Genomic DNA, 24,452 nt, shown 5'->3' with positions numbered 1-24,452 from the left:
CACCTCTCCTGTGTGCCTTCCTCCTATCTCAAGATGTCTGACTGCCGGCCCAGCTCCCTCCACGGACTATCTGAACAGCTGCACGTGCTTTTCTGTGTATTTTAGCATTGCCCAGAGACAATGCTGTCATCTGGGAACAAGGGGGACATAGCAACTGATGCCTTATACCGAGCTGTATTATGGAGAGTAGTCTCTTCCCTTTGCTGCACACAAGTTTCAGAGTAGAGCAGCAGCCTCAAACACATCAGTGCATCTCACCTCATGCAAGCACACTGTGTGGTTTTAGCTGCAGCCGGTGTTTCTGGCAGCAGACAAGCAGTCTTTGCTGCTGACCAGCCCAATTTCTGCCTCTGGCAATCCCAGGCCATCTCAGAGCAGCTTAGGAGATGTTAAGTCCACCATCAGACTGCTTAGCATTGATCATACCTGGCCAGGACCGATATAAACGCAGTCGGCGTTGATGTGACAGTTCCCTCTGCTCTCCAGCATGCAGTTGTCTATAGCCACGCAGGCCTTCCCGTCCCCGGTCCAGCCTGTGTTGCACTGGCAGGTGGCAGTGCCGGGGCCCGTACTGGTGCACAGGGCCTCCAGGAGAAGGGAGAGAAAAAGAATTACGCTCAGCAGAAAAATGGAGGGAGTGTGGTGCAAATACAGCAACAGATCTCCTTCATCAGACTGTGGAGTTTCTGCATGACCAACTCTGATTCCAGCACTGGGGGTGGGGGGTGGAAGCATCTTCTCCAGAAAAGTCCTAGACAACTTCACAATAAAGTGATTCTGGAAACATTTAGTGCTTTCAGAGAGGCAGACACTTGTGTCTAGTGTGGCTCCCGGCACTCCCTACCATCCTGTAAAGCTTTTCCATTGCAGAAGAAATATTCCCTGGAGGAGGAGCACAATCTCCTCCCTGGACATGCAGGATTGAATCAATGCTGGAGGGCAGATCTCTCTCAGGAAAGACCTACTTTGTACCCAGTGCCATCCTATTTTCTTCTACATGGCCCAATGTGTTCCTCACACTGAGGGGTCTAAATTATGATGAGATATGACCATTTGGCAGTCATTTCTGTCATAAAGCACCACAGTGCTTTATCTTTACTAAGCATAATAATATAGTGTTGATGGTTACTTGAAATATGAGTTGGAGCTCACAGCTAAGCTACAGCCTGAACACAGCAACAGAGAAATTAACACACATTAGAAGAGCTTGAGGGGAAAAATAAAAAATTTTCTGTGCAGCTAATTTCTGTAGCTGCCAAAATATCTGGAGCAAAGCAGCCAAACTCTCCCTAGGGTGTTGCATTTTGGCACCAGCCCAAATGATTGATATTCTTATGATGACTGTGTCAAGGTACCTGTTATTCCACACCACCTTACAGACAGGGAAAGTTAGCACACAAAATGTGGAACAGTCCCAGGAGACCTGGATCCCTGCTCTGATTGATAGGAGCTGCTTCTCCACGCTTCGAGAGTCTGACCCCACTTACATTCTGTGAACAGCCTCCTCGTTCTGGCTGACTGCACAGGTCGATGGGCTGGCAGGAAAACCCGTCACCTTCGTATCCATCCATGCAGATGCACCTTAAAAGTATAAGCACAAAAGGGACACAGATAGGGCAGCCCCTTCTGAAAGCCAGCAGAGAGCAAAAAGGCAGTTTGAGCCTCTCAAGCAAGCAAGAACCTGACTTTGATTTCTAGCAGGTTGGCTGCGTTACTCAAAACAATCCTGTGCAACAAGTACGCAGACATATATACACAATTACAGGGCTGGCAGCCTCACAGCCGCTGTGTGCCTGTACAACGACAATGTGCCCCCCTGAATGTGCATGCCAAAAAGACTGACCTTGCTGTGTCATTGAGGCTGCAGACAGCGTTCTGGTGGCAGTACTGGGACAGCCCGCTCGGGCCACAGTTCTTGGAGGTCTTGTCACAGAATTTCCCGGTATAGCCTTCCTTACAGGACCAGGACTGACACACACCGCCGCTGCCAGGCCTGTTGTCACAGACACCATGGACACAGCCACAATCTGTCAAGTACATGGAGTAAGATCAGTAACTACAAAAAGTCTAGAATCCACCGGAGTGACAGCATTTTGTAGATTCCCAACTTTCCTTCACAACCTCTTGTGACACCAAATGATCATCCCATTTTTTCTTAACAGAGGGACATCTGCTTAGAGCCATCCGTCATACCTCAAAATCTGGCCAGGGAACAGATCCTGTGACTGCCTGGGCCCATGTGTTTTATGGGCTCTGAGGACAGGCTCAAATTTAGGCTATCAAGCTCAAGGTCCTTGTCAACTGGGATAGGAAAATGTCTTTTCTTTCCTAGCAGGAGAGATCTAAATCAAAGTCCCACACCTAAATTTGGCCGATGTTTCCAAGACTTCCATCACCACTGTCGTATCAGCCATGTTGTCTCCACTGTTGTCTGAAGGGACACCCATGATGACATTTCCGACACTTCTTTCGTGACACTGGTCTTGCCAGAAGGGAATCCAGGATACATGAACCTGCACTATATCCTTGCCTGACATTTTCCTCTAGTCTCTCCATCAGAATTACCAACCTTCATCACAGTTCTCGCCATGCTTGTTTGGGTTTGAACAAATGTGGCAGGCTATTCCTTTGAAACCTTCAAAGCAGTGACAGTTGCCATTCCCTTGTATGCCATCGCTGCACTGGAAGGAAAACAAAAAGAAAGCCACAGTGACTGAAACTCGGGGAACCTAGGCAAAGCCAAGGCATTGTTATCTATCAAAGGCACTTTGATACTTGCAGTAAAAAATATGACTTTGAAGAGTGGTGGGAGTAATACAAAATCCCGCATAGCCAGAGCTGTCCCCAACAGCCATGACATGATTCACATTAGAACTCAAGATAGAAAACGCACTGAGTACGTACCATTCTCCCTGGATCTTCTGCTGTCACTGCTGTGGGCTTAGCCCTGGAGCACAAATTCTGAACTATACTTATCTACAACTACTGTCTCAACTGCTCATTGCAACACAGCAGGATCTTTCATACTTACATTTCCCCGGCCATAGCATGGACTGGAAAATCCCCCTGGGCATGGCATACAGTCTGGACCAAAGAATCCTTTGCAGCATCCAGGTTTCTGAAACAAAAGCAAAATTGGTAAGGTATGACGTGACTTAACAAGAATTGCCTGGAGTCATCCTGCCTTCATAATTCTGAAATTCTTGTCCTCCTCTCTGCTATCGACTGAAATGGACTGTCTTATTTGGCATTTGTGTTTCTAGGAGCTCCTGCACTTAAATTATTCTTCAACAATACCCCTCTTTCTGCTCACAGCCTATTCTTCTCAGAATAAATCACTATTGTCTGCTCTCTCTCTGACTTCAACAAATAGGTTCCATGTTTTATATGAGCTTTTATTTCTTTAATAGTGCTGGCCCACTCACTCCTACTTTATCCTTGCTGAGGACTACGTTCCTTTGGAGGGAGGTAGCAGTCCTGGATCGCAGGCCTTGTCACGACTGACCAACGGAAGAACAATCACAAGACAAAAAGTCAGCAGTATTTAATGAGACACCCACAAATCATTCCATATAGTTGGCACCGTGAGAGCTCAGGCGCTACAGATAAACGTGAGGTCCATAAATTCACTAAGAGGGACTTTCCCAAACCATCTGACAATGTTTCATAAACAGGATGCAATCACTTCACAGCTTACAGCACTTTCCCTGTGTTCAGCTTCCTTTGGGAGAAATGCTAAAACCAGGGCACTCTCAGAGAAAATGTGCCACAGCTAACACTAGCCGTTTGCTCATGGCTTCCTCCAGCTTGGCTGGTCACAGCCGGCATGCTTTATTTTATTTATTTATTGTACTCAGATTTAACTAAGCTTCTTCCTAACGTTTGCAGCAGGTTGGTACCCTGTGTTCTCTCCGTGCCAAAGACAAAGCAGGTAGCCAGTTCACGTGACGGACCTGGGGACAGCCCTTTGCATGGGACAGCTTTCCTTTTGCTCCCATCCAGCCTGCTCTCAGCTCAGGGAGTCAGAGCTCTTCTTGACGAATAAGGAAGAGCGACACCGAGCTCTTTTCAAAGGGAATGTGGTCTTCCATCACACTCACCATGACCGTTTGATTGCAGTACCTGGCGCACCCCTTCTTCAGGACATTCAGGCCTTGTGGATCATGGATGTAGACACATTCTTTTGGGAAGAGCGTTGGTTCCTGTACAAACAAAAGAAGTCATCAGCACTGTAACCTTCCCCTCTGCTCTTTCTGCTGCAGAGAGCAACTATGCCTATCTCTGAGCTGAGGAAGTTCACAGAGGAGCCAAGGTGAACAAGATACCGTTATGGCATGCCTATCATGAAAGGTACACAGCGGCTTCCTCTTGCTCCCAGCAGTCCCCACGTCTGAGCCAAGGTGCTGCCCTTTCTGTTCTATAATAGTGTCTATGATAAGGGAGAGAGTGAGAGTAGGGGGAGAGGGTAGGGAGAGGAGACAAGGGGCAGAAAAGGGCGGGCGGGGGGAGAAATAGAGGGTAAGAAAGAGGGGAGAAAAGAGAAAGAAGAGAGGGGGAAAGGCAGGATGGAGGGAGAGTGGGGCAGTGGGGGAGTAAGAGAGAGAATGAGAGAGTGAGGGAGGGAAGGAAAAAGAGGGAGGGAGGTGAGACAGACAAGGAGGGAGGTGAGACGGAGAGAGTGAGAGAGAGGGGAAAGGACTGCAAATAATTTTGGAACAATGCGTGACCTGTCATGGAGTTGGACGTGGGCAGAATTCTGGCTTCACCTGCCTCAATCAGAGAGGAAAATGAGCAACTAGTGACTTTGCAGAGCTCTACTTCAGACATTCACGCTGAGACCACATCAGCGAGTTCTCCTAAAAGTCAGATCTCTCAAAAGACACCCAACAGTTAACACTGGTGAACACCTCTCTGGCTTTCACCAACAACATCTTGGGCCTGGCCTACACATGGGGATTTCCTGGAACTTGCTGTTCTGCTAAACTCAGCGTGGGATAACTCAAACACCAGCACCCAGCCTCCTTCTCCTTACTCCACCTTCAGCTAGTTCTGCTCATCTCTGAATCAACAGGGAGCACAGGCCAAGAACAAATTGTTTCTCACCCTCTGCAGTGCAGAAAGCTTGTTGTGATTCTCTGGCCGTGATATAGGCAGTGGTAGTACTGGATGGCACTAGGCTTGGTTCTAGCAGTCTGGAGGAGCTGGCAGACTCAGCATGTGAGCAGGAAAGCTCTGCCTGAGGCAGAGCAGAAGTGCTAAAAGCTGCAAGTCTACAACTTCATTTAGCCCAGACTGTCTCACAGTTCTCTCCATTTATTCAGCAAACAGACTTCAAAATAAGAAATAGCAGTTAGTGGGTGACAATCCGGGATCACAGAGCATGGATATGTGGGAAGTATGTATCCTCTAATAAGCCTCTCTACTAGTTGCCTTTCCTGCTCTCTATTTATTTGAAAGTGGCTTGGGTTAGAAAATGTCTACCAGTCTATCTGTATGTCATCATGGAAAGAAGAAATTACCAAAATAACCACAAATATTTACCATTTCTCTGCTGCCAGGTGGGCAAACGCTGTTGTTGAGGGCCTCACAATCCACACAAGAGCCCTGTTAAGAAAACAAGAGGGGAAAACTTAAACTTCTCAAAGGAACCCATTCCCCATGACAAGAATGCTACAGAGCTACTGCTCCCAGTATATATTCAAAACATCATAACATGTATCAGAAACATTCCTAGGAGGGAGTTTCCACACTCTGAAATGGGGTAAGTTTATCACTTAAATGAAATGACTCCTTTGTCTCGAGGAGATGCTTGCACCTGACTGCAGGATGGGGTCTGTCTCCACCCTGTGAGTCTATCAGCCACTAGACACGCAGCTATGCTGGAAATACTTTGGGCATCCATGCAGCAGGCCTCACTAAATCAGCAGGTTATGTGGACCCGCTGGCCGTTTGGGATTAACTGTGTCTCTCCAAATCGGGTACCTCTTGCCTATTCAGGGCCTCATCTTCTTTCTTCAGTAACCTACCAATGATCAAATTGGGGAGCAAGCACCTAAAATAAGGTATACAAAACTGTTCAGGTGAGAATATCGCACAGCATTTGTAGCCCCTGCTACTGAATGACTGCTTCCAATCCCTACAGGACACCAATGCTGACAGTGACGGGAACAAAGGATTGTCAGCTGAGTTAGCAACTATGGTGTGAAGAAGATCATATAAGGCCTTATGAAAAGGCAAATGTACTTCTGAATCAAAGGTAGGGCGGGTGCAAGGAAAGAACAACAACCTCCAAGGAACATTTGCTGATTGCCAGCAAAGCAGTGCCAACTGCTAGCAGAAGAAACACGGACGGTGCTGATACTGCCTAAGTTCACATCAGGGGACTTCTCAGAGACATTTCCCAAATTGCAATTTACACAGCCTACTTTTGTCCCTCCAGGCGAGTGTGGGGTCTACAGCAACTGCTAGTGTGAGAATGGGAGAAGCTGACTTACCGTCACAATTTTATGTTGCTCTTCATTGCATCTGTGAGGCAAAATGGGAATTATTGAAGGAGGGATGAAGATGCCGTCCAAGGTATGAATAATACCATTTGATGCCACAATGTCTCGCATGTTTAAGGGGATCCCTGATTCATCCATCAGAATTCTTCCCTGATGCAGAAACACAAATAATTTATCTGCATTTTAGCCCGTTAGACTGTATCAACTACATAAAGCCAATGCAAGAAACAGATGGTACACAACACCAAGTGCAACCACACAAATGGTCAAGCCTCTTAGTGGAGTCACAGGTTGGATAAGAAGCAAACTAATTCAATGACCTCATTTAAACCTAGTTTTTTAAGCAGAGAAGGAAGCAGAGATGGGCTGAAACCACATTCTTCAGAACCACATCCAGACTTTCTCCTAGCACAGGAGGGTTTGCCCCAAAGGGTTTTGATTCATGCTTACATCTGCACTGATGTTGATGGTAAGAATCTGGTTAGCCATAGTAACAATGTGTGGCATCATTATCAGTTTCTCTACAGTCACCTGAAATAAAAACACCAGGAGACAGCACCATGAAAAAGCAAGGTCATTTCAGTACAGCTGACTGAATCCTTCCATGATTCCCGCCACTTAAAAAACATTCTAAAGGGGACTTGACTTTAACATTTACATTTCAAGAAATACCTTAAACACAAACAATGGGTCAGAGGGAAATCCAGGACTTTGTGTGAATTGCAATACCACAAACACAGCGGTGCCGGCAGCAGCACCCTTGGTTTTCACTCCTTGTGTAAGTAACAGTTCAGCACAGCTGACATCAAGTCTCACTAATAGTGTCTCTTACTAATACAGCTGCAAATAGGGTCAGACTAATAAGGGAATTTTCCAGGACATATTCAATAAACAATGAAAGCTCAGCCAGAAGCATAATACAGAACATATTTTGACTTAATAAATAAGCTTATTTCTAAAGGCAGAAAAAATGTAAACTGCAGCTACTGTACTGAGAAACTTAATGATTTGAGAAATGAGAAGTTCCGAGAACCAAGACAATTGTTACGTTTGTGTCCAACAGGTTATTGAAAATTAGCTCACCTTGTTACCATGTTGTTATTAATCAACTTCAAGCAAAACGACATTTTGCTGTTTTGTCAAAGTGCTGCTCATGTTCTCCATTGGAATTAGGAAAATCACAGAGACTGACATTTGCTTCTCAGTAAAGAATGGGAATAATATTGATATTTCTAATGAAGGACATGACATTGTACCATAATGATTGAGTATTCACTTCCTCCACAGGTTTTGTGTCTAACTTTGAACATTTCTCTTGTTTATTGTATAAGGGAAAACATCTTGTTGATGCACTGTATTGATTTTATTTACCCTGCCATTACAGTACACAGCAATGTTGGCGTGAGAATTGACAGTACCGGGTCAGATCACAGGCTCACTTGCACCAGTTCTCCATCTCTAACTTTAGCCACTGGTGGAGCCCAAAGAGAGAAGAAAAGGAGCAGGGAGTTTGGACCAATTCTTCGTTTGGCTATAACTTTTGTGTTGCTGCTATTAGTGTTTTAAGGAAACTGTAGGCTGGAGAGTTCATAATTAAGGTATACCCCTAATTAATAGTTTAACAAATTAAAGCGATAACAAGAGAGCATTTGCCTGCAGCAAACTCTGCCGGACAGTATTTTCATTGTAAAGGCCATCCAACTAAGGAGCACCATCACTCCCAGGAAACTCAGAGTTTCGTGATGGAAGAGCACAAGCTGTCCCTTTTGGCAACCATTTTCATGGTAAACATTTTGCCTCATCAGATCCTGAATCATATCTCTGCTCCTCCAGGGGAAGTCCAAGAAATAGCAGCTGAAGTCATCGACACTCCGACCTCTATGTCAAACAACACAGTTGATAACACGCTGGCCTGAAGGACCCCAATTATCTCGAATTACAGCTGCCTGCCTTACCGCTGCTGAAGCGTAGATATGATGTTTCACAAGTTCCTGAAGCTTATTTATGCCCTAAGGAAAGAAGAGAACATAAAAATTAGATACCCCTTCAATGCTCAGGAGTAAGAGGAGGCAACTACATTTTTTTTAACCAATGACTGACAACGCCAATGTACTACAGCAGTGAATTCACTTGGCGAATAAGTTCCTTCATTTTCCCCTACCCAAAGCCGAGATGAGGAAAGAAAGCCAAACATCAGATTTAAACAATCTGGCTAACCGTATTTCTCATTGCAGGTTCCATCAGCATTCACTTCTCTCACAAAGCCTTACAGAAACAGAGATGTGGTTTAGCCATCTCCGGGAAGAACAACTTTCAGCCATCATTAGATACATTGCACAAGCCATTCCAGCACAGCCTAGTGCAACACAGTTAGCTCAGGATGTCTTAAAGTACTACGAGCTCTCACCTCTGTGAAAAGATAAATAAGCCTTCCATCTCTCAACTTATCCACACCATCATTGCTGGGTACAAATACAGTAAAGGGGCCGGGTCCATCCAGTATTGCAGGCAGGCCACAGTTCTGCAAAAACAATAAAAGATTTCACTGTGGATCTAGCATGAGTTAGTGAGGGGGGTCTATGAGGACGGGAGAGGAAACTCTAAGCCACCCACTAGAGGCAGAGCTACTGAAAAGCGAACGTATACAAGAGGCAACTGGACGCCAAGGATAGGTATGTAATGTAACAGAGGCATAAATGCCACAAAAACATAGCTTGGACAAAGAAGCCACTGGTGTGAATGCAGCTAATGTGAACAAGGGAGTACTGGGCTAATGCTCCCTGCGTGCTTTAAACACACAAGTACATATACAGAGACTAAAACTGTATCTTTTTGCCTGAAGAGAAGAAAAAGACAATCAAGTTTATAATCACAACTGCAGTTAGTGAGTTTTGTAAACAACTAACAGCCAACAGAGCTGAAAACAGGCAGGCCAGGATTGTTGTGAGCAATGCTAGAGCAGATCCAGATGACTCTGATGGCAGTAAAAGGAAAATCAGCCTGTCCCTCGTGAAAATACTAACTAAATGAATCCTGGGCAGCAGCCTCAAGGGTTTATAACCTGAGGACTGCTTTTATTTGAGATCTGCACCCCAAAACCAGGTAGCTACAATCTAGCTTGGCATGGGCAGTCATGAAACCTTCACTCTCTGTGGTCGAGAACTAAACATGCTTTGGAGAACAAACTCTGCAGGGGAGAGAGGAAGGGGAGGTGGGGAAGCAGATGGGAAAGAGGCGTGTATGCTTGCCGCTTGTGGCAGATTCCGTATAGATGTGAAAACTCTGATCTTTTGTAAATGTAAAATGTAAAATGTATTTTACATTTGCTTATGTAAAATACACAAAATAAGAAATGACACAGAAAAAAGCATCCAGAAAGAAAGCCAAACCGCCGAGATGTATTTAAAAGTAACTCAAAATTTCCACAAAAACAGCAGCAGGCTTTGCAACAGCAGCAATGCCACACCTTCCTGGGGCAGCACAAACATGCTTACCTCCAGTATAGTTTCAAATCTACTGAAGATCTCCATTGAAGCAAGGATCTCACCAATTGTTTTCTGCAAGAAGACACAAAGAGGAAAAAAATGTCTGGGGCTGAAGCGAGGTCTGAGCACATACTGGAATGCCCTTGGTCAGTTTATATTTGTGGTTTGCATGTAAAGATCTACAGGAAACCATCATCCTCAAAGTCTTCAAACCCTCTGTATTGGCCAGTTGACCTAGCAAGGACTGAGCCTGCAGTAACCTAGGCACAAACTCCTTCCTATGCAAAACAAACCAGATTTTCCAAGGTACCATGCACTTGAGCATCCTTCTGTTTTCCTACTCCCGTCTGCAGATTAAATTAAATGAAGAAGCAATTGCTCACTCTCATTAAAACTAGAGACACACTACTTCCAGCGATATACAAATCAGTTCTGGGCTGGTAGGCAGTGGAGCTGTTCTGTCATCTCAAGCCTCCCTGTACTTTGAGCACAAGAGTTTGCTCTGCCACCTGCAATTGAGCCCCAATGCTGAGAAAATAAAATACGTATGCATATTCCTGAAAACACACAGGAAATAGATGCCTTCTTTTTTGCCACATTGCCCATGAAGACAAAGGTAACAGAAGGAATGTCCCTTCAAGTATTAAAACTTGTGAAGGGACTTGTCTGACCTTTATTTGCAGGAATCTGCATGTTTTTTTGGCAGAAAGTGCTTCCTGCAGAACACGTAGGGGCACAGAACATGATGTCCAAGGGACACGGGTACAAAGAGATTTGATGCCAAAAATGGCTCACGTGATCACTAGCCTTCATTGCAAAGCCAACACCACAAGGGAAGGAAATGTCTGAAGGAGTCCAGAGAAAGACAAGCTCTGCAGGGAGCACTCTCACTGTCCTGTCATCCCAGAGTAGCTGCAAACCTTTCCCTGCAGGTACCTGAGCACACAAACACAGAGGTCCAGCTTCCCTTCCGGACCTCAGACACTCCTTTTTGGAAAACATCCTCATGCAGATCATAAGACTGAGAGCATCTTATGTGACAGCAGGCTTAAACATCGGTGATGGGCACAATCAAACCCATATGAACACCCAGAACTTGTACAATTGATACACCATCCTCAGGGCACTTGAGCTGAAGAGCTACTAACAGTCAACTCAACACTCCAGCTGCTTTTTAAACACACAAAATACAACCATAATATTACACAGTCTGACTGCTTATATAGATTAATTACAATGGTGTAAAGTAAGTGCAAACTACTACCAAAACCCTACCCAATCCAAGAGCTTGTGTCATTCTATGAGTAATTTTTTTGCAAGGAGGTAGGAGGTAACAGGGCCTGCTTTCTGCATATAGAACAATGTAAAAATGCCCAGGCATAGCAATGTAGTAGCTATAGCAAAAACTTCTCTCAGCTAACTGGGAAAAGTGCTTAGCAGAACTTGAACCTGAAACCCCTGCCCAGTGTCTTAAATTCAAGACATGACTTCAAAATGCAAAAGTCTAATGATTATTTGTCCTCATCCTACATATTTTTAATGCAAAGACAACTTTTTGATTATAATTTCAAAATGCAGTACAGACCGATTAAAGAAAAACTTAATTTGATTTTTATGTGAAAAATGCTTTTTCAATATTTATCCTGTAAGATACGTATTCCGTAAGATACAACCGAAAAAGAGCTCATTTGCTGTGAGGGAGTGATCTTACGCATGAAAGTAGAACTCTCTACTCATCCAAGCACTGTAAAAGCATTATTACGAGGTCTGTATCTGGCTTATGCAGTGCTATTAGCTACTTTTAATGGCACGCTGACGTAATAGCGCCTAACAGGCCTTACCAGGAGCTGAAAACAAAACAAATAGCCTTTTCCCTTTAAAAAAAGCCTCACTGATTTGGAAGTTTAATGATGAAAATACATTTTTTTTAAGTGTTTATTCCACTGTCCCATAAAACAGAAGAAATATGAATGTCTGTGTACCTGTGGGTTTCTGAGGTTGTCAGTGCTGGTTTTTTTCCTCAGGGTGTTAACGATATGCATGATGCCATTGGCTGCTGGTAGGTTCGATTGCAAAACATTGTACAGTTCCCCCGGCAGGTCTTGATATCGAAACGATTTGATGTACGTCTGGATAACAATAAAAGGTTACTTTCTTATGGTATATCTGTGGTATCACGATAGATCTATAAATCATTGTTCCCTTCAGTGCTCTCTGCCTATGGGTCAGCAAGGTGAAGACACAACCAGAGTTACTCTGGAAAAAGTAAATTTAAGGGGTGGCCTAGGTATAAAACAAACATCCCACCTCTACTTGAGTTTGGGTAATATTTTGATGCTGGGCGGTACATCTAAGTATTATTACAGAAAGAAGACCTAATCCGGGACAGTCAGCTCTAGAATTAAGTTCGTCTGAGTGTGAACAATGCTTGATCCAAGCTCTGGATCACAAAAGGGTGCACTGACCATCAAGTAGCTGTTGCATCAGTCTGCCAAGTACAAGGAGAGTGTGGCACAGTGCAGAGAATTTGGAGGCAATCCTGGAACTACAGCTTTGACTGCAACTTTTATTGGCTCATAATGCCAACAAGGAGTCTTCATAACAAAGCCAAGCCAGTCAGGCTCACTGAATTATAAGGCACGTATCTGGTCCTTCTGTACTGTGTACAACCCTGCACTGAAGCTGGGCATATGGAGGTGTTCCAAGGGTAACCTACAAACTAAGCATCAAGGTATTGGTGCTGCAGCCATAATCCAAGTTCAGGCAAGCACAACTTCCCCGTGCTTTTCATTTCACCATGTGCACTTCTTGAACTCCTCCTCCCTGCCCTGAACTTCAGTTCACATCACTAAGGATTCTGGCTGAAACAAAGGAAGGGGAGGGCAGACTTCCCAGATCAAAAGACTCCTGAGTAAACAAACAGGAAAGAAATTTAAAAGGAGCATCGACAAGCTCAGTTTGGATTCCCTGGCTCCAAATAGTGCTTTGTCCTTTTGATGCATGCAGGGTACATGTATTACGACCTAGACCTCAAGGCCAAGGTGGATCCTCAGAGAGGAAACATACGGCTCTCCCTTGGCCAGCTGTGAACATGCATGCAGGAAAAGTGCAGGATGGAGAGAGAACAGTGGATGCTGGAAAATATGATTCAATTGAAAAAGGGAAAAGGGAAAAAAAGGCTTCCATATCAGAACATAATGATGAAAAACTCTTTGCTAGGGTGACTCAGAAAAATAAAATAGAAAGAGGGGAAAAGGGAAACTGGAGGAGAAAATATTCAGCATGTGGCTGTGTCCACGCACACAATCTCCAGGGAGAAGTATTCAGTCTGAAGAGAGACTTTGCTGCCTCTTCCGTGTCAGCCACATGGATATTGTAGCTGCTAACGGTGTAGGGAAAAGGTCTCTTCTCCAGAATACATACACAGACCAAGGAAAGACCATTCACAAGTCAGATTCTGGCTAATTGGTTGTCTGCAAGACAGAAGAAGTTGTTGCTTGGGGTGTCTGGTCTTAAATCACCTTGCTTTGGACGCCACAAAGGAGCTGCTTGTTCTGATCACAGGCAAGCTGATTAGAGAAAAAGGTTTTCTGGTTAAGAAAGTGCATCAAGGAAACTATGCTCAAGCTCCAGTCTGTCCTACACGAAGCAGCGGTCCAGGACTTCAGTTCAGGAGATACCTTACCAGGCTACTGAATGTTAGCTGATGTCCTGACAAGGTCCACACAGTCTTGGCTTTTACCATGTCTTCTACCAAATGCAGACCAGGAACAATGTGCATTCTGCACAAATGCTCAGCAGTGGTATCCTTTGGGGAATAAAGACCACATAAAGAAGATAAATGACATATTCTTTCAAAAACCTTACTTACTGTAAGATCCATAACATTACCTTTCTCCCAGCTAACACACACAGAGAAATTCTTAGCATACAAGATTGAGCTTCCCTCTTCATTTTGGTTCACTGGAGTTGCTTCTGTTTGTGTACACATTCGAACACAGACTGATTAACCTGCAAGTGACTTTAGAGGAAACCCCTAGACAGAAACCTATTGGACTTGGACAATTTAAAAACTATCCTTGCATGCTCCAGTTTATAAAACTTGCTGAAGCTCCCCATACACAATCTTTGTTTATGTTGGACCATGTAGGTGGTCTAAGCTGCTGAATTTACATTTCGTTTCTTCCTTTCTTTTCTGGACTTTCCATCATTGGTGTTTTTTTAAGACAATCCTCTGTCAATACTGATTTAGGTGGAACTGATCCTTGTGGGAACAGGTAGACTAGATAACTCAGGGGCCTTTCCTGATGTATTTTCTATGAATCCAGAAGTTACCATGATGACCTAGGCACAGGGCCTGACTTGTGTTACTGGAAACCTTTGCTCAACAAGGTAGTAGGAGACAGCTAATGTCCCTGGCATTTGTAGGTTAGAAGTTGCTCCCTAAACTCTATGTGAGTTACTGCTGCTGCATAGATAGCTTTGCAATTAAGCAAAGGAATGATATTTCTAAACCAGTTGGAAATGTAACGTTCAAATGGGGTTGGTCTGTCTGGGTTATTTTTAAGACATTTACCTTCTCATATCCGAGTGCTAGCTGCAAGCTAGCTGCCACCTGAAACACAACAGGCACCTTGCCTAGCACGCAATTAAAATCCCTACTGCATGACCTGCATTTGTAACTTGTGTGTGCTGATCTTTAGCTCTGTCCTGGGAAAATGGCTTATATACCTTCTCATCCTAATGATGGAGGATAGCCTGGTTGTGGGCTTAACTGTGCAAAAACTACTGCAAATTAACACAGTTTAATTAAAAAATAAATAAAATAATAATATGACCTGCAGGATCTACTTCCTGAAGCCTAGATTTCTCAAACTCTTGTCCTGGCTCCCATAGCAGTTTTCTCCAGCCCTGCCATCCTTGCTGTCCCCATTAGTAAAATGAGCTCTTCTCAAGAAGTTGGCACCATACCCACATCTAGGGCTATAGGCCCAAAATCCAATACTTTGATGCAAATCGCAGCCCCTTTTGAAAACTTCACCCTCAAGTAAAGAAAAGTCACGTAAAGTTTTGAGAATAGTCACACACAGGAGGTTCGAGCTTTAAATGAAGAATGGCCAGAAAAAGTTACACTTCCTGACATTAAAACCAAACAAACTCTGTCAATATTGAAGAGAGAGATAGAGGTTTTAAAAATAATGCAAGGGATGTAACATCCTCTATGAGGCTGCAACTTAACCAGACAATGAAGAGTCTTCCCAAGAGATTGTTTCTATAAATACTGCCTTCCAAAGTTCCCCTCTCATGTGTCAATCAGTTTTTACAGAACTGCAGAACTCAGGCAGGAAAGAATCCTAAGACAGCAAAAATTTGCTAAAACCAAGAAAACTTACGTTAAATTCCATTCTATCATGAATCGGAAGAAGGGATGGTACAAAGACTGTGAAAGGCCCATATTTAGTCAGCAACACTGAGCAACCAGAAACTGTAAAAAGAGTGGCAACGTAAAATAGTTACTTGGCATAAGGTTTAATTCCAGCAATAATTATTCCTCTTGTAACAGCACAATTCAATTTACACATTTTTGGCCTGATGCAAGTACTAGTACTTGTTTACAAGGAACCAGAGGAAGTTTGGTATTGCTATCACAGCCCACCTTGGTTGCTATTAGTTGTAAGCACTTGCCCACAAGATTTCTAAAGGATTGCTGGTGACTATGGTCCACTTGGAATCACTGCTGGAATTTGCAGAATATTCATAATGCTTACTACCTTATTCTTGGGCCAAGTGTCCTCTGTCTTCCCCTTGAAACAACTGATTTTTGGGTGTCATCAGGATTTATTGAGACTAAATACTTCTTGAGAAGCTGCTATAAAGTTGTCAGTCTTCACTCAATCGTCAATGGCCCATCAACAAAGTCCACATCAACAAAGGTCGTTAGAATCATAGAATGGTTTGGGTTGGAAGGGACCTTAAAGATCATCTATTAGGTATCAAGTCCCACTGCACAGGAGTTAGGAACCCAGAGATCTTCAGGTGGTTGCCCATAGCACAAATCATTACGGAAAACATGCAAAAAGTGAGTGTTGGCAACACTGATATGTAGCAGGGAGGGGTATTCACAAAAGCTAAGTTGAGCTTTGCGCCCTATCTGTATGCTCCTGTCAAGTTAGTGGAGATAGAAAAGACTGTGCAGAGGATGAGCTGGAGAAGGTATCTAACATAAATATGCTTTGACAGGACCTAAAGGGTTCTCATTCTTTCCTTGGATTACAGAGAGGCAAAAATGAACCTTTGCAGATATCACTCCCCACACCTGCAGTACACGGGTTCTAAAACAGTCTTCTATGCTTTGCAAAGCAATTCCTCACTCAGAAAGTACCACGGTGCATAGAATAAAGCCTTTTCATCTCTATAATAGCCTCTCACACGTGCATGCTGGCAAGGAGGCTGTTTAAGGACTTAGTAGATGTTCTACTAAGTAGAGGACCCATGGCACACCAGCCTCAAGCATCACCGCTAGAAAACTCAGCAACAGCTGAAAGATTGCTGAGCCTTCAACATACATACTGCGGGTGGAGGCACACTGGTGGTTTGATACAAACAGGTTTCAATCACACTTCCAAGGCACGTTTTCCTTCTTCTGCAGATATGGTACGTCCTTCACCAGGACTGTCAAATACCTAATACTCATCCACAGTGCTCTCTGCAACAGTCTCCTCAATTCACAATCCAGAACTGGTAATATGAGTTCAGAGATGTGATGTGTTTAATTTTGCAGCCCCTAGTCATACACTGCGAAATAGATCTATTATGCTGAAAGGCTTTTAGCCTCTTCTGACACACTCTTGTCCCCACGTTTGCTCCATTCCCCAAACAAATTCAAAGACATTTACCAAACATTTTCCTGGCGACGTTTAATTTCCTGCCAAACCTTCCTCGTGAATTATGCCGATTTATCTCACTCAAGAGATCTTTATAGCAACTTCTCCCATCTCCAATCTCCCCTTCTTTACACACACAGCTAAGAGACAAGAATGAAACATAACAAACCATTATGAAACAGTTCGCAACACATTCAACAAATGTGAGTAGAACAACATGTCAGTATCTACACTTGAAAGACAAATCCCAGCTTTAAGGTGTAGGTAAGAGCTTAGTAACTTCTGCATAAACTAAATGACAGGAAAAAAGATGCACACTTCTGAAGTGCAAGCAGATTTGGACCTACCCGAAGAGAATGAAGATACATCAGATACAATCAACATAAGGATTGTCTGCTCTAGAGTTAGAGTTTGTCTGCTCAGGGTAGAGATAGCCACAATATATTTATCGACACCTTTCTAACTAGGTATTCAGTCAGTACCAGTCATTACAGCATCTGAAAATTTGAGGTAATGCGTAAAAACTGCAGGCTAAGTGAAAATCTAGCAAACAGCTCCTATGTGACCCCTCAGCTTCAGTGAGAAGTGTCAGCTCAACAACATCAGTTAGCTACGGATCGTCTTAGACTTAACGGGGGCCCCAGACAGGCTAATGTCTTTTCCAGAGAAGCTTATCTACATGTGAAAATCTCCGTCCTGATTCACACGGATTTATAGTCATTACTCAGAGACTACTTAAGATCACTGGCTGATAACCATGTTTTTTCCCGTTTGGGTTTTGTCCAAGCATCGGCTCTGCTCCTCTTTCTGTTTCAGGGATGCAAAGACATGCGACACGGGAGGAATTTGACATTACTCCAGCCTTAGAGGGCTGAGTGCCAGCTGCTGGGGAACAGATATACTAAGGCAGGGACTGTGCTGAACACCGCGTCCTGCACTTGGCTAGCGTATCTTCAGAAAGGGAAGCCACTGTGTTTCAGTTCTGGCCTGGAGCACACAATGAGCAGGTGGATGCTAACAGTTTTAGCAGCACTGGAGAAGGAAGGGTCAAGGAGATGGGACTGCTTTTTCCCTCTTCAGTCTCTCAGAGAAGCTCCACCTTTTCTTGGTAACACACAAAATCCTCGGTGAAGGTTTCTCTGGTATTTGGGAGGCCATTATGCAAAAATTATCCTAGATCTGGCAATATTTCCCCTCTAAGGGGTATCAACTTCTAGCTGTTTTGCTCCAGAGGACTAAATGAGGTCTGGTGTTTCTTCCCTCAACTTCCCCCCTCCCTGTCAATCTGCCACTCTAATTCATTTCTTGCTTACAGGCCTGAGTGGGAGGAGAGCCAAAGACTTAGCCCTCAGAATCAAATGTGGGCAAATGTGAGCAAACAAGAGTCGCACATCTCCCTTTTAATGACTGATCATTAAGTGATAATACCCTACTACCACCAACAACTTGGGGAGCTACATCCCCAGTTCACATCACAGAGAAGACTCTGCTGCCCCAGATTTAAAGCATCTTGTGACCCACATGCCAAAATTTACAATGACTGATGTAAAACTCTTTACTTTCAATGGGCTTGTTACAAACAGGCTCTTCTCAAAAGGTGACTCTGGCCCATTCTCCTCAGGTTAGCTCTCAGTTTCTTCAAAATTCAGCTCATCCAAACTCAGTTTCCATTCTAGCTGCAGAATAAGCTGCTTTAATAGCAATCTTTAAACTGGGTTACCTAGGATTCCCCTGGGGATTAATTTCACATGTGGAAGTCACGTCGCAAAAATACTGCCGGCAATCGTTGGGTAATACAGAACACTCGGACGAAGGAGTTCTCCTACTCATCCCAGGCTTGCAAACACAAGATGCCTAAGGGAAGGCAACACAGTGATTATAGAGCTGCATTCATCATCTTTTACCCAATAAGTTACCCAACAAAAGAGCTGTCTGGTTTCCCTTTGCAAAATCTAAGGTGAGGAGAGCAGATTTGATCAACACAATGGTGAGCTCATTTGAAGAACTTCTCACCTCACCATTTTTCAGACCCTTACAGGTTGCTGATGTGCTATTATTGCCCCTACCTCTCCTGGACGTCTGTAAACGCAAATCGTAGAGTTTTCTGGGCAGCCTCCATTGCTGTCAACACAAGGGTTTATGGGCTGGCAAACCTTCCCATCTCCTTGAAATCCTTCTTTGCAGGTACACTGATACTTTCGTGGTCCAAGAACCTTACATACAGCGAAGGGGGAGCATGGAGAAGCAGCACAAGGATCCTGAACTGCAATTAAAGACGTGAGAGGTAAGAGTAACCAAATTTCCATTTTCAAAACAGCACTTACTGCAGCACAGCAGAATGCAGAAGGTCTAGAAAGAATGGAGTATGAAGAATTGACACTATTAAACTTCTAAAATTTCCCAGGAAAATAAAATCATTTCAGATAGTAGACATTTTGGATTTTTTAATCTGAGGAATTTGGATGACACATTCTTCATGTTACTTCAGTAACAGAAGTGTGAGTGACAGAGGATGCCTGGATTTTCTTCTGAATTTCCCTCATATCCGAGGATATATGAAACTGCAGTTTGGTCAGCAAAAACTTCAAAAAGCCAGTGAAAATGGAGCTATCCATAGCTAGATAATCACATGCATCTTATTGACTTTCTTTTAACAAAACCAATTCACAAACTTAAATTTGAAATCAGTGAAGAAATCCTCCAATTACATGCCTTATTATTTCAACTGGTACAGACTCACCAATATCACGTTGTCACGGTTATTATAGGCGAGTGCTGGATGGAACCTGTAACTCTAATTAATTTCTTGCTTTCAGGACCAAGTGAGAGGAGAGCCAAAAACTTAGCCCTTAATCTTAAAGGGATTCCTAAAAAACAGGTTCTTAAACCTCTGCAGTGAAGTAGGCATTGTAGTCACAGTGATCAAATTCATCCAGAGATACCAGTGCAGTAAGGGAACCATTTAGGGTCACGGAGAATTTTCTCACCTTGGCAAGTGGCCCCACTTTTTCTGTAGCCCAGCTTGCAGTCACACATCGCTGTCCCATCCCTTACCACACATTCGCTGTTGGCCTCACATGTCACGCCTTTGCAAAGGGGAAGCTCTGGAATCACACAGCAAAGAGAGTTTCCCTTTGAGCATACAGGGCACTGCTGGAAGATACAACTTACCTTACAAAATATCTGGAAATGAAGGTAAATGTGGTTTCCAGAGGCCCCCAAGCTGGCACAAAAGCCTGGGGATATAAGCAGTGCTGACAGCTCTAAATCTCTGGCAGCCTAGGTAGTCAGGTCCCGCAGGGCTTAGAGAGAAGAAAGGATCTATCTGGTTTCCAGAGAAAGAACAGAGGTACAAAGAGATGGTACATCTCAGCCACTGTCAAGGAGTGGGGAGCAGACCCCAGCTTTTCCCTCTGTTTAGCTCTCTAGTGCTCAGGTCATCTTCCCTCTACATTCCCAAGCTATTCATTGCCCCCCAGCTCCTTTTGGGACACATGCATCCAAGCCCATATCATAGTTTAGCGCTAACAGCCCCTCTGCAGCTACCAATGTATTTACCTTGGTCACACCTGGGGCCAGTGTAGCCTCCATAGCACGTGCAGCTTCCATTCCCAGTGACACCGCTGTTGCATTCCCCGTGCACACAGTCACACGCTGCAAGAAAAGTCCAGACAAACCTGACCTTCAGCGACAAGGCAGTGCATGGGGCTCCAGGCATACATTGGCCAACTGCCCTGGGACTTGGCACCCTGATTTCCCACCAATAATCCACAGCAAATGTAGCTCTTTTTAAAAATAGGCCATGCCAGTCATAGCTTCCAGGGGCAAACTGTATGTCCTGGGCTCTAGAAGACAAAGTACTGCCCTGTAAGAGCAGCCTTGAACGCAAGATCTAGACCAGCTTTTCAGGCACGTGTTTTAACTTCCCACTCCTCTAAGTCCTCTGCAGCCAACGTGGAAGGAGGCAGTGTTATGAGAGCCTACCACATCCGTGATCCCAGCATTGGTGTCGTTGTGTGAGCACAACCACAAAGATCACACCTATCTCACCTGTGGATACAAGGGAACCAGGAGCTGGACGAAAAGGGCTCCTTTAACAGCCAGGCTGCACTGGTCATAAATCGCTTCTAAAAACGCCGTACATGAGAAGCAGCACTGCATGTATTAATTTTGTAGGGAGGGCAACAAGGAAGAAGCTGGGAGACAAGTGGGGCAGTTACAAGAGTCTGGAGGACAGTTGGGGAGTGTGAGTCGTTTCAGGGGTGTAGGTAACAGCCTGGTTAAAAAGAGAGAGGAAATGGGGGTAGCCCTGGTAAGGGGAGAGAGAGATTTACAATAGGAAAAATGGACTGATTTGACTGAAAGACTGAGAATCATTTGTCTAATGGGACAGTGGAGAAGGGCACAAAGACAAAATGCCAAGACACCTGCTATTGAACGCTGCCAGCTGGAATCCTCTCCTCCTCTCCAGCACCCTTCCTCACTCAACCTCCCCCTCCTCCTTCCTTGCTCTCAGTTATTTTTGTGGAGGTTTCACTTGAATTACTCAGTCTTACCTGACTGACAGTCTGGGCCAAAACGATTTTCATCTTGACAATTCTGGCATGCAAAGCCACTGTATTGCTCCTAGAAGGGCCCCAAAATGTCCCAGATGTTATTTTTCTGTTTCATTGCATTGTTCCACACACTGTTATAGTTCAAAGTCTCTCCCCATTTCTGATTTTCTGTGACAGCTGAAGCAATGCAGTGAAGAAAACCGACCTTTTCAGTGCTCTAGTAGTATTAACCGGCCCCCGTGGCAAAGAAGATCACAGTGTAAGCTGACACACAGAGGGCGTGCAAAATGCCAGCAAAACTCTGGTGGGCATTGAGGAAACAATGTCCTAATCACAAACAGGCAGGAATGTACCAGCTGGCTTCTGATATCTTTCTGAAAAAGGAATTTGGAATTCACTAATATCAATGGGACTTTTGATATTGATTTTACAGGGCTTGGGGACCTTCAGCATATATTTTAATTGATACAAGGTGTCTTTGAGTTAAATCCAAAATCAACTTTTCTCAAAGCAGGGCACAAAAGGTAGGAACTTAGCTAACAATGCTATTAAGGATGCTGTAAAAACATACAGTTCATAAGAGAAAGTTTCAAGTCTGACACTGATCCATTAAGCCAAAAATTTTAGAAACACTGCTCTATACAAGTCAAATGTGCTGGAATTGTTTATGCTTTTGTTGTACTAAGTCTGGGGCTGTAAAGAAAAAAATAAACATCTGTCCCAAATTCTCTTTCTGGTCTCTCCTGCTTTTCCAGAGAGAGGGAGGATCTGCCTGCCAAGGTGCAGGACCAATTCATTTGGGAAGTAGATCATCTAAGTCTGGAAAAGGTGCAGCTCATTAAGAGCCAAGTATCTCAGGGCTTCTTGCAGCCACAGACAGACACTGATTACTTCAAGTAATCAGAGGGTTAAACTCATGCAATTCTTTCTTCATTTCTCCCTAGAGATCCTTCCCAACTCCATAGCCTCACCAACAGTACCTTAGTGCTATTGCAGACCGCACCAACCCTCCAGATAAATCACAGACACTGATGCTGGAATGAAAGAAGCTGCTAATGACCTTCCAGACAAAGGGCAGCCTTCATTCAAAGCATCTGCACAGATGCTATACAACTCCCTCTGACAAAAGCACATCACCCTCAGAATAAATCATGCACTGACCTTGCAGATGCAGGTCCCATTTTGCTGCATACCATCCAAGCATGTCCCATGGCCATTGCAGGGACTTTGAGAGCCACCCGGACACTCTAGCAGGCAAAAGACAGGCCAGACAAGATTAGATTGAACAACCAGCACTGTATCCCCCTTTCCACCTCCTCTTTCCCCAGGCATTCCAGTTGTGCAAAAAAAATGGCCTCTTCACCAGCAAAGTCCCTGTCTGCTTATCCAATACACCTAACACTGGCCCAGAGCTGGTGAATATGGCCAGGAGTAGCACCAAGGAGCAAGCTGGCTGCTATCTAAGAAAAGCCTTTTATTAAAAGTCTAAGGAAAAGTCCCAATAGGCCATAACTAACTAAATTTCAGCAAAGGCACTGAAACAGGTTTTGAGGTTGAGCCACTGCTGCTAGCATTACCAAGAGGTGGCATCAAACATCTGAGGGCAGTTCTGAAACTCAGGACAGACAGGAGCCTGCTTTGCAAAGATACTGAGCATTTTCAGCTTTCCCGGACTTCATGAAGAGCCAGGAATGTGCTCAGACAAACATGGTCCACACATCTTGGAGTGGGGTACCTTCAAATTCTGGGGACTATTTCTGGAAGTTTTAGACATGCGATTCCTCTGACGAAGCCAATTGCTTATTCAAGCCACTTCTGTGTGAGAACAGGCTCAAGCTCTCAAATGACCTCCCATTTGAGGTCAGGAGGGCTGGAGAGAGTCTTTCCATATTCCAGCAATCAGTCAATCATATGAGAAGTGTTTGGCTTAGTAGGTCTTGCTTTTGGATTTTTGAGACAAGACAAACCAAATTCTCTTTACTTGGCATAAACCTGAGTGGGAGCTTTGGGACAGTTATTTTCACCTTGGGTTGGAATTGCTAAGTATTTTCTGTGGCTCAATGGCTGACTAACTCCAGACTATACAGTGGCACACGTGGCACACGCACTGCAGACTAGAGGGACATCAGAAAGATATATCTTCCTCTTCCTTTGGAAACTTTCGTAAAGAGGAACAAAAACATCCCTTTCCAAAAGCTTATTTTTAAAGAAGAGACAAAAGGAAGTTCCACCAAAGGAGGTTATGTTATGTGTTAAATGTAAGAGGATTTAACTCATCTGAAGCAAAGGGATTCCTTCCCCATTATATTCTGAACCTCCCAGAGAGATAACGGAGACCTTGTGAGTGTTCGAGGAATAATGAAAATTAATCACTTCAATGCATATTTAATGCTTTCTGTTAAAACTGGTTTGAGTTATTCAACAGCTAGGGAGTGTTGTAAAAAGATGAAAAACTTACCATAGCACTCCGTACCCCAGAATCCTGGGCAGCACTTTTTCTCCTCAATTTCCTTCTTACATATGTGATGGCACCCTGGCTGGGAAAGGGTATTTTCTCCTAACTTGACAGTGTATCTTAAAAAGAACAATCCAAGATTCATGATTACAACACAAACATACCACACGCTTGTTGGAGGGTTTCTAAGCAATCACACTGCAGTGCACTGAACTCTGAATTGAAAGAAGGGCACTCATTGCCTTTGCCATACATGCATGCAAGAGTTTGTACTCGGGTTATGTCTTCGCTAAGGATGCCCATTGATTTGAAAATCGGTTACAAGAAATCTGCGAGGGACTGGATATGAGACAGGACTGTGAGCAGTCTGAGGGCATCAGGACAGAAACCTTGGATGCTGGAGGGTTAGCATAGAAACAAAGTTCGGATCTCCAGGGTGACTCAAGATTAGACTTCACATTTAATTAACCTTGAAAGAACAAAGTCTCCTTGCAGGACACGTCCCTTTCTGTCTTGCACTAAAGATTCCAGATTGGGATGCTGGAAATTTGGATTTAATAGCTGTGTTA

The 24,452-nt window shown here is 44.0% G+C and overlaps 1 protein-coding gene across 7 annotated transcripts in view; it reads right to left on the bottom strand.

The window, feature by feature from the left end:
* The window catches only part of STAB1 (stabilin 1), a 68,251-nt gene that overhangs the window by 28,190 nt on the left and 15,609 nt on the right, over positions 1-24,452 (bottom strand). For 5 of the 7 annotated variants that reach the window (XM_075159182.1, XM_075159183.1, XM_075159179.1 and 2 more), the window contains 24 exons: positions 23,887-24,002; positions 22,590-22,675; positions 21,429-21,498; positions 20,431-20,526; positions 19,860-19,976; positions 18,939-19,135; positions 18,593-18,726; positions 16,885-17,012; positions 15,382-15,473; positions 13,674-13,796; positions 13,510-13,557; positions 11,971-12,117; positions 9,998-10,060; positions 8,911-9,024; positions 8,459-8,512; positions 6,954-7,034; positions 6,495-6,653; positions 5,542-5,604; positions 4,101-4,202; positions 3,032-3,118; positions 2,570-2,681; positions 1,844-2,027; positions 1,488-1,581; positions 427-585 (listed from right to left, as the gene is read on the bottom strand). In XM_075159182.1, coding sequence (XP_075015283.1) covers positions 427-585; positions 1,488-1,581; positions 1,844-2,027; positions 2,570-2,681; positions 3,032-3,118; positions 4,101-4,202; positions 5,542-5,604; positions 6,495-6,653; positions 6,954-7,034; positions 8,459-8,512; positions 8,911-9,024; positions 9,998-10,060; positions 11,971-12,117; positions 13,510-13,557; positions 13,674-13,796; positions 15,382-15,473; positions 16,885-17,012; positions 18,593-18,726; positions 18,939-19,135; positions 19,860-19,976; positions 20,431-20,526; positions 21,429-21,498; positions 22,590-22,675; positions 23,887-24,002 — 2,626 coding nt within the window. Of the gene's footprint in view, positions 1-426; positions 586-1,487; positions 1,582-1,843; positions 2,028-2,569; positions 2,682-3,031; positions 3,119-4,100; positions 4,203-5,541; positions 5,605-6,494; positions 6,654-6,953; positions 7,035-8,458; positions 8,513-8,910; positions 9,025-9,997; positions 10,061-11,970; positions 12,118-13,509; positions 13,558-13,673; positions 13,797-15,381; positions 15,474-16,884; positions 17,013-18,592; positions 18,727-18,938; positions 19,136-19,859; positions 19,977-20,430; positions 20,527-21,428; positions 21,499-22,589; positions 22,676-23,886; positions 24,003-24,452 lie in introns of those variants that run through there. The other 2 variants (XM_075159184.1, XM_075159185.1) reach the window with 2 other exon arrangements.

This window comes from Calonectris borealis, chromosome 10, assembly GCF_964195595.1.
Source record: "Calonectris borealis chromosome 10, bCalBor7.hap1.2, whole genome shotgun sequence".
In the NCBI taxonomy this organism is placed as follows: domain Eukaryota; kingdom Metazoa; phylum Chordata; class Aves; order Procellariiformes; family Procellariidae; genus Calonectris; species Calonectris borealis.
Note: the sequence above shows the minus strand (reverse complement) of the source record. Positions and strands in the feature narration are given on the sequence as shown.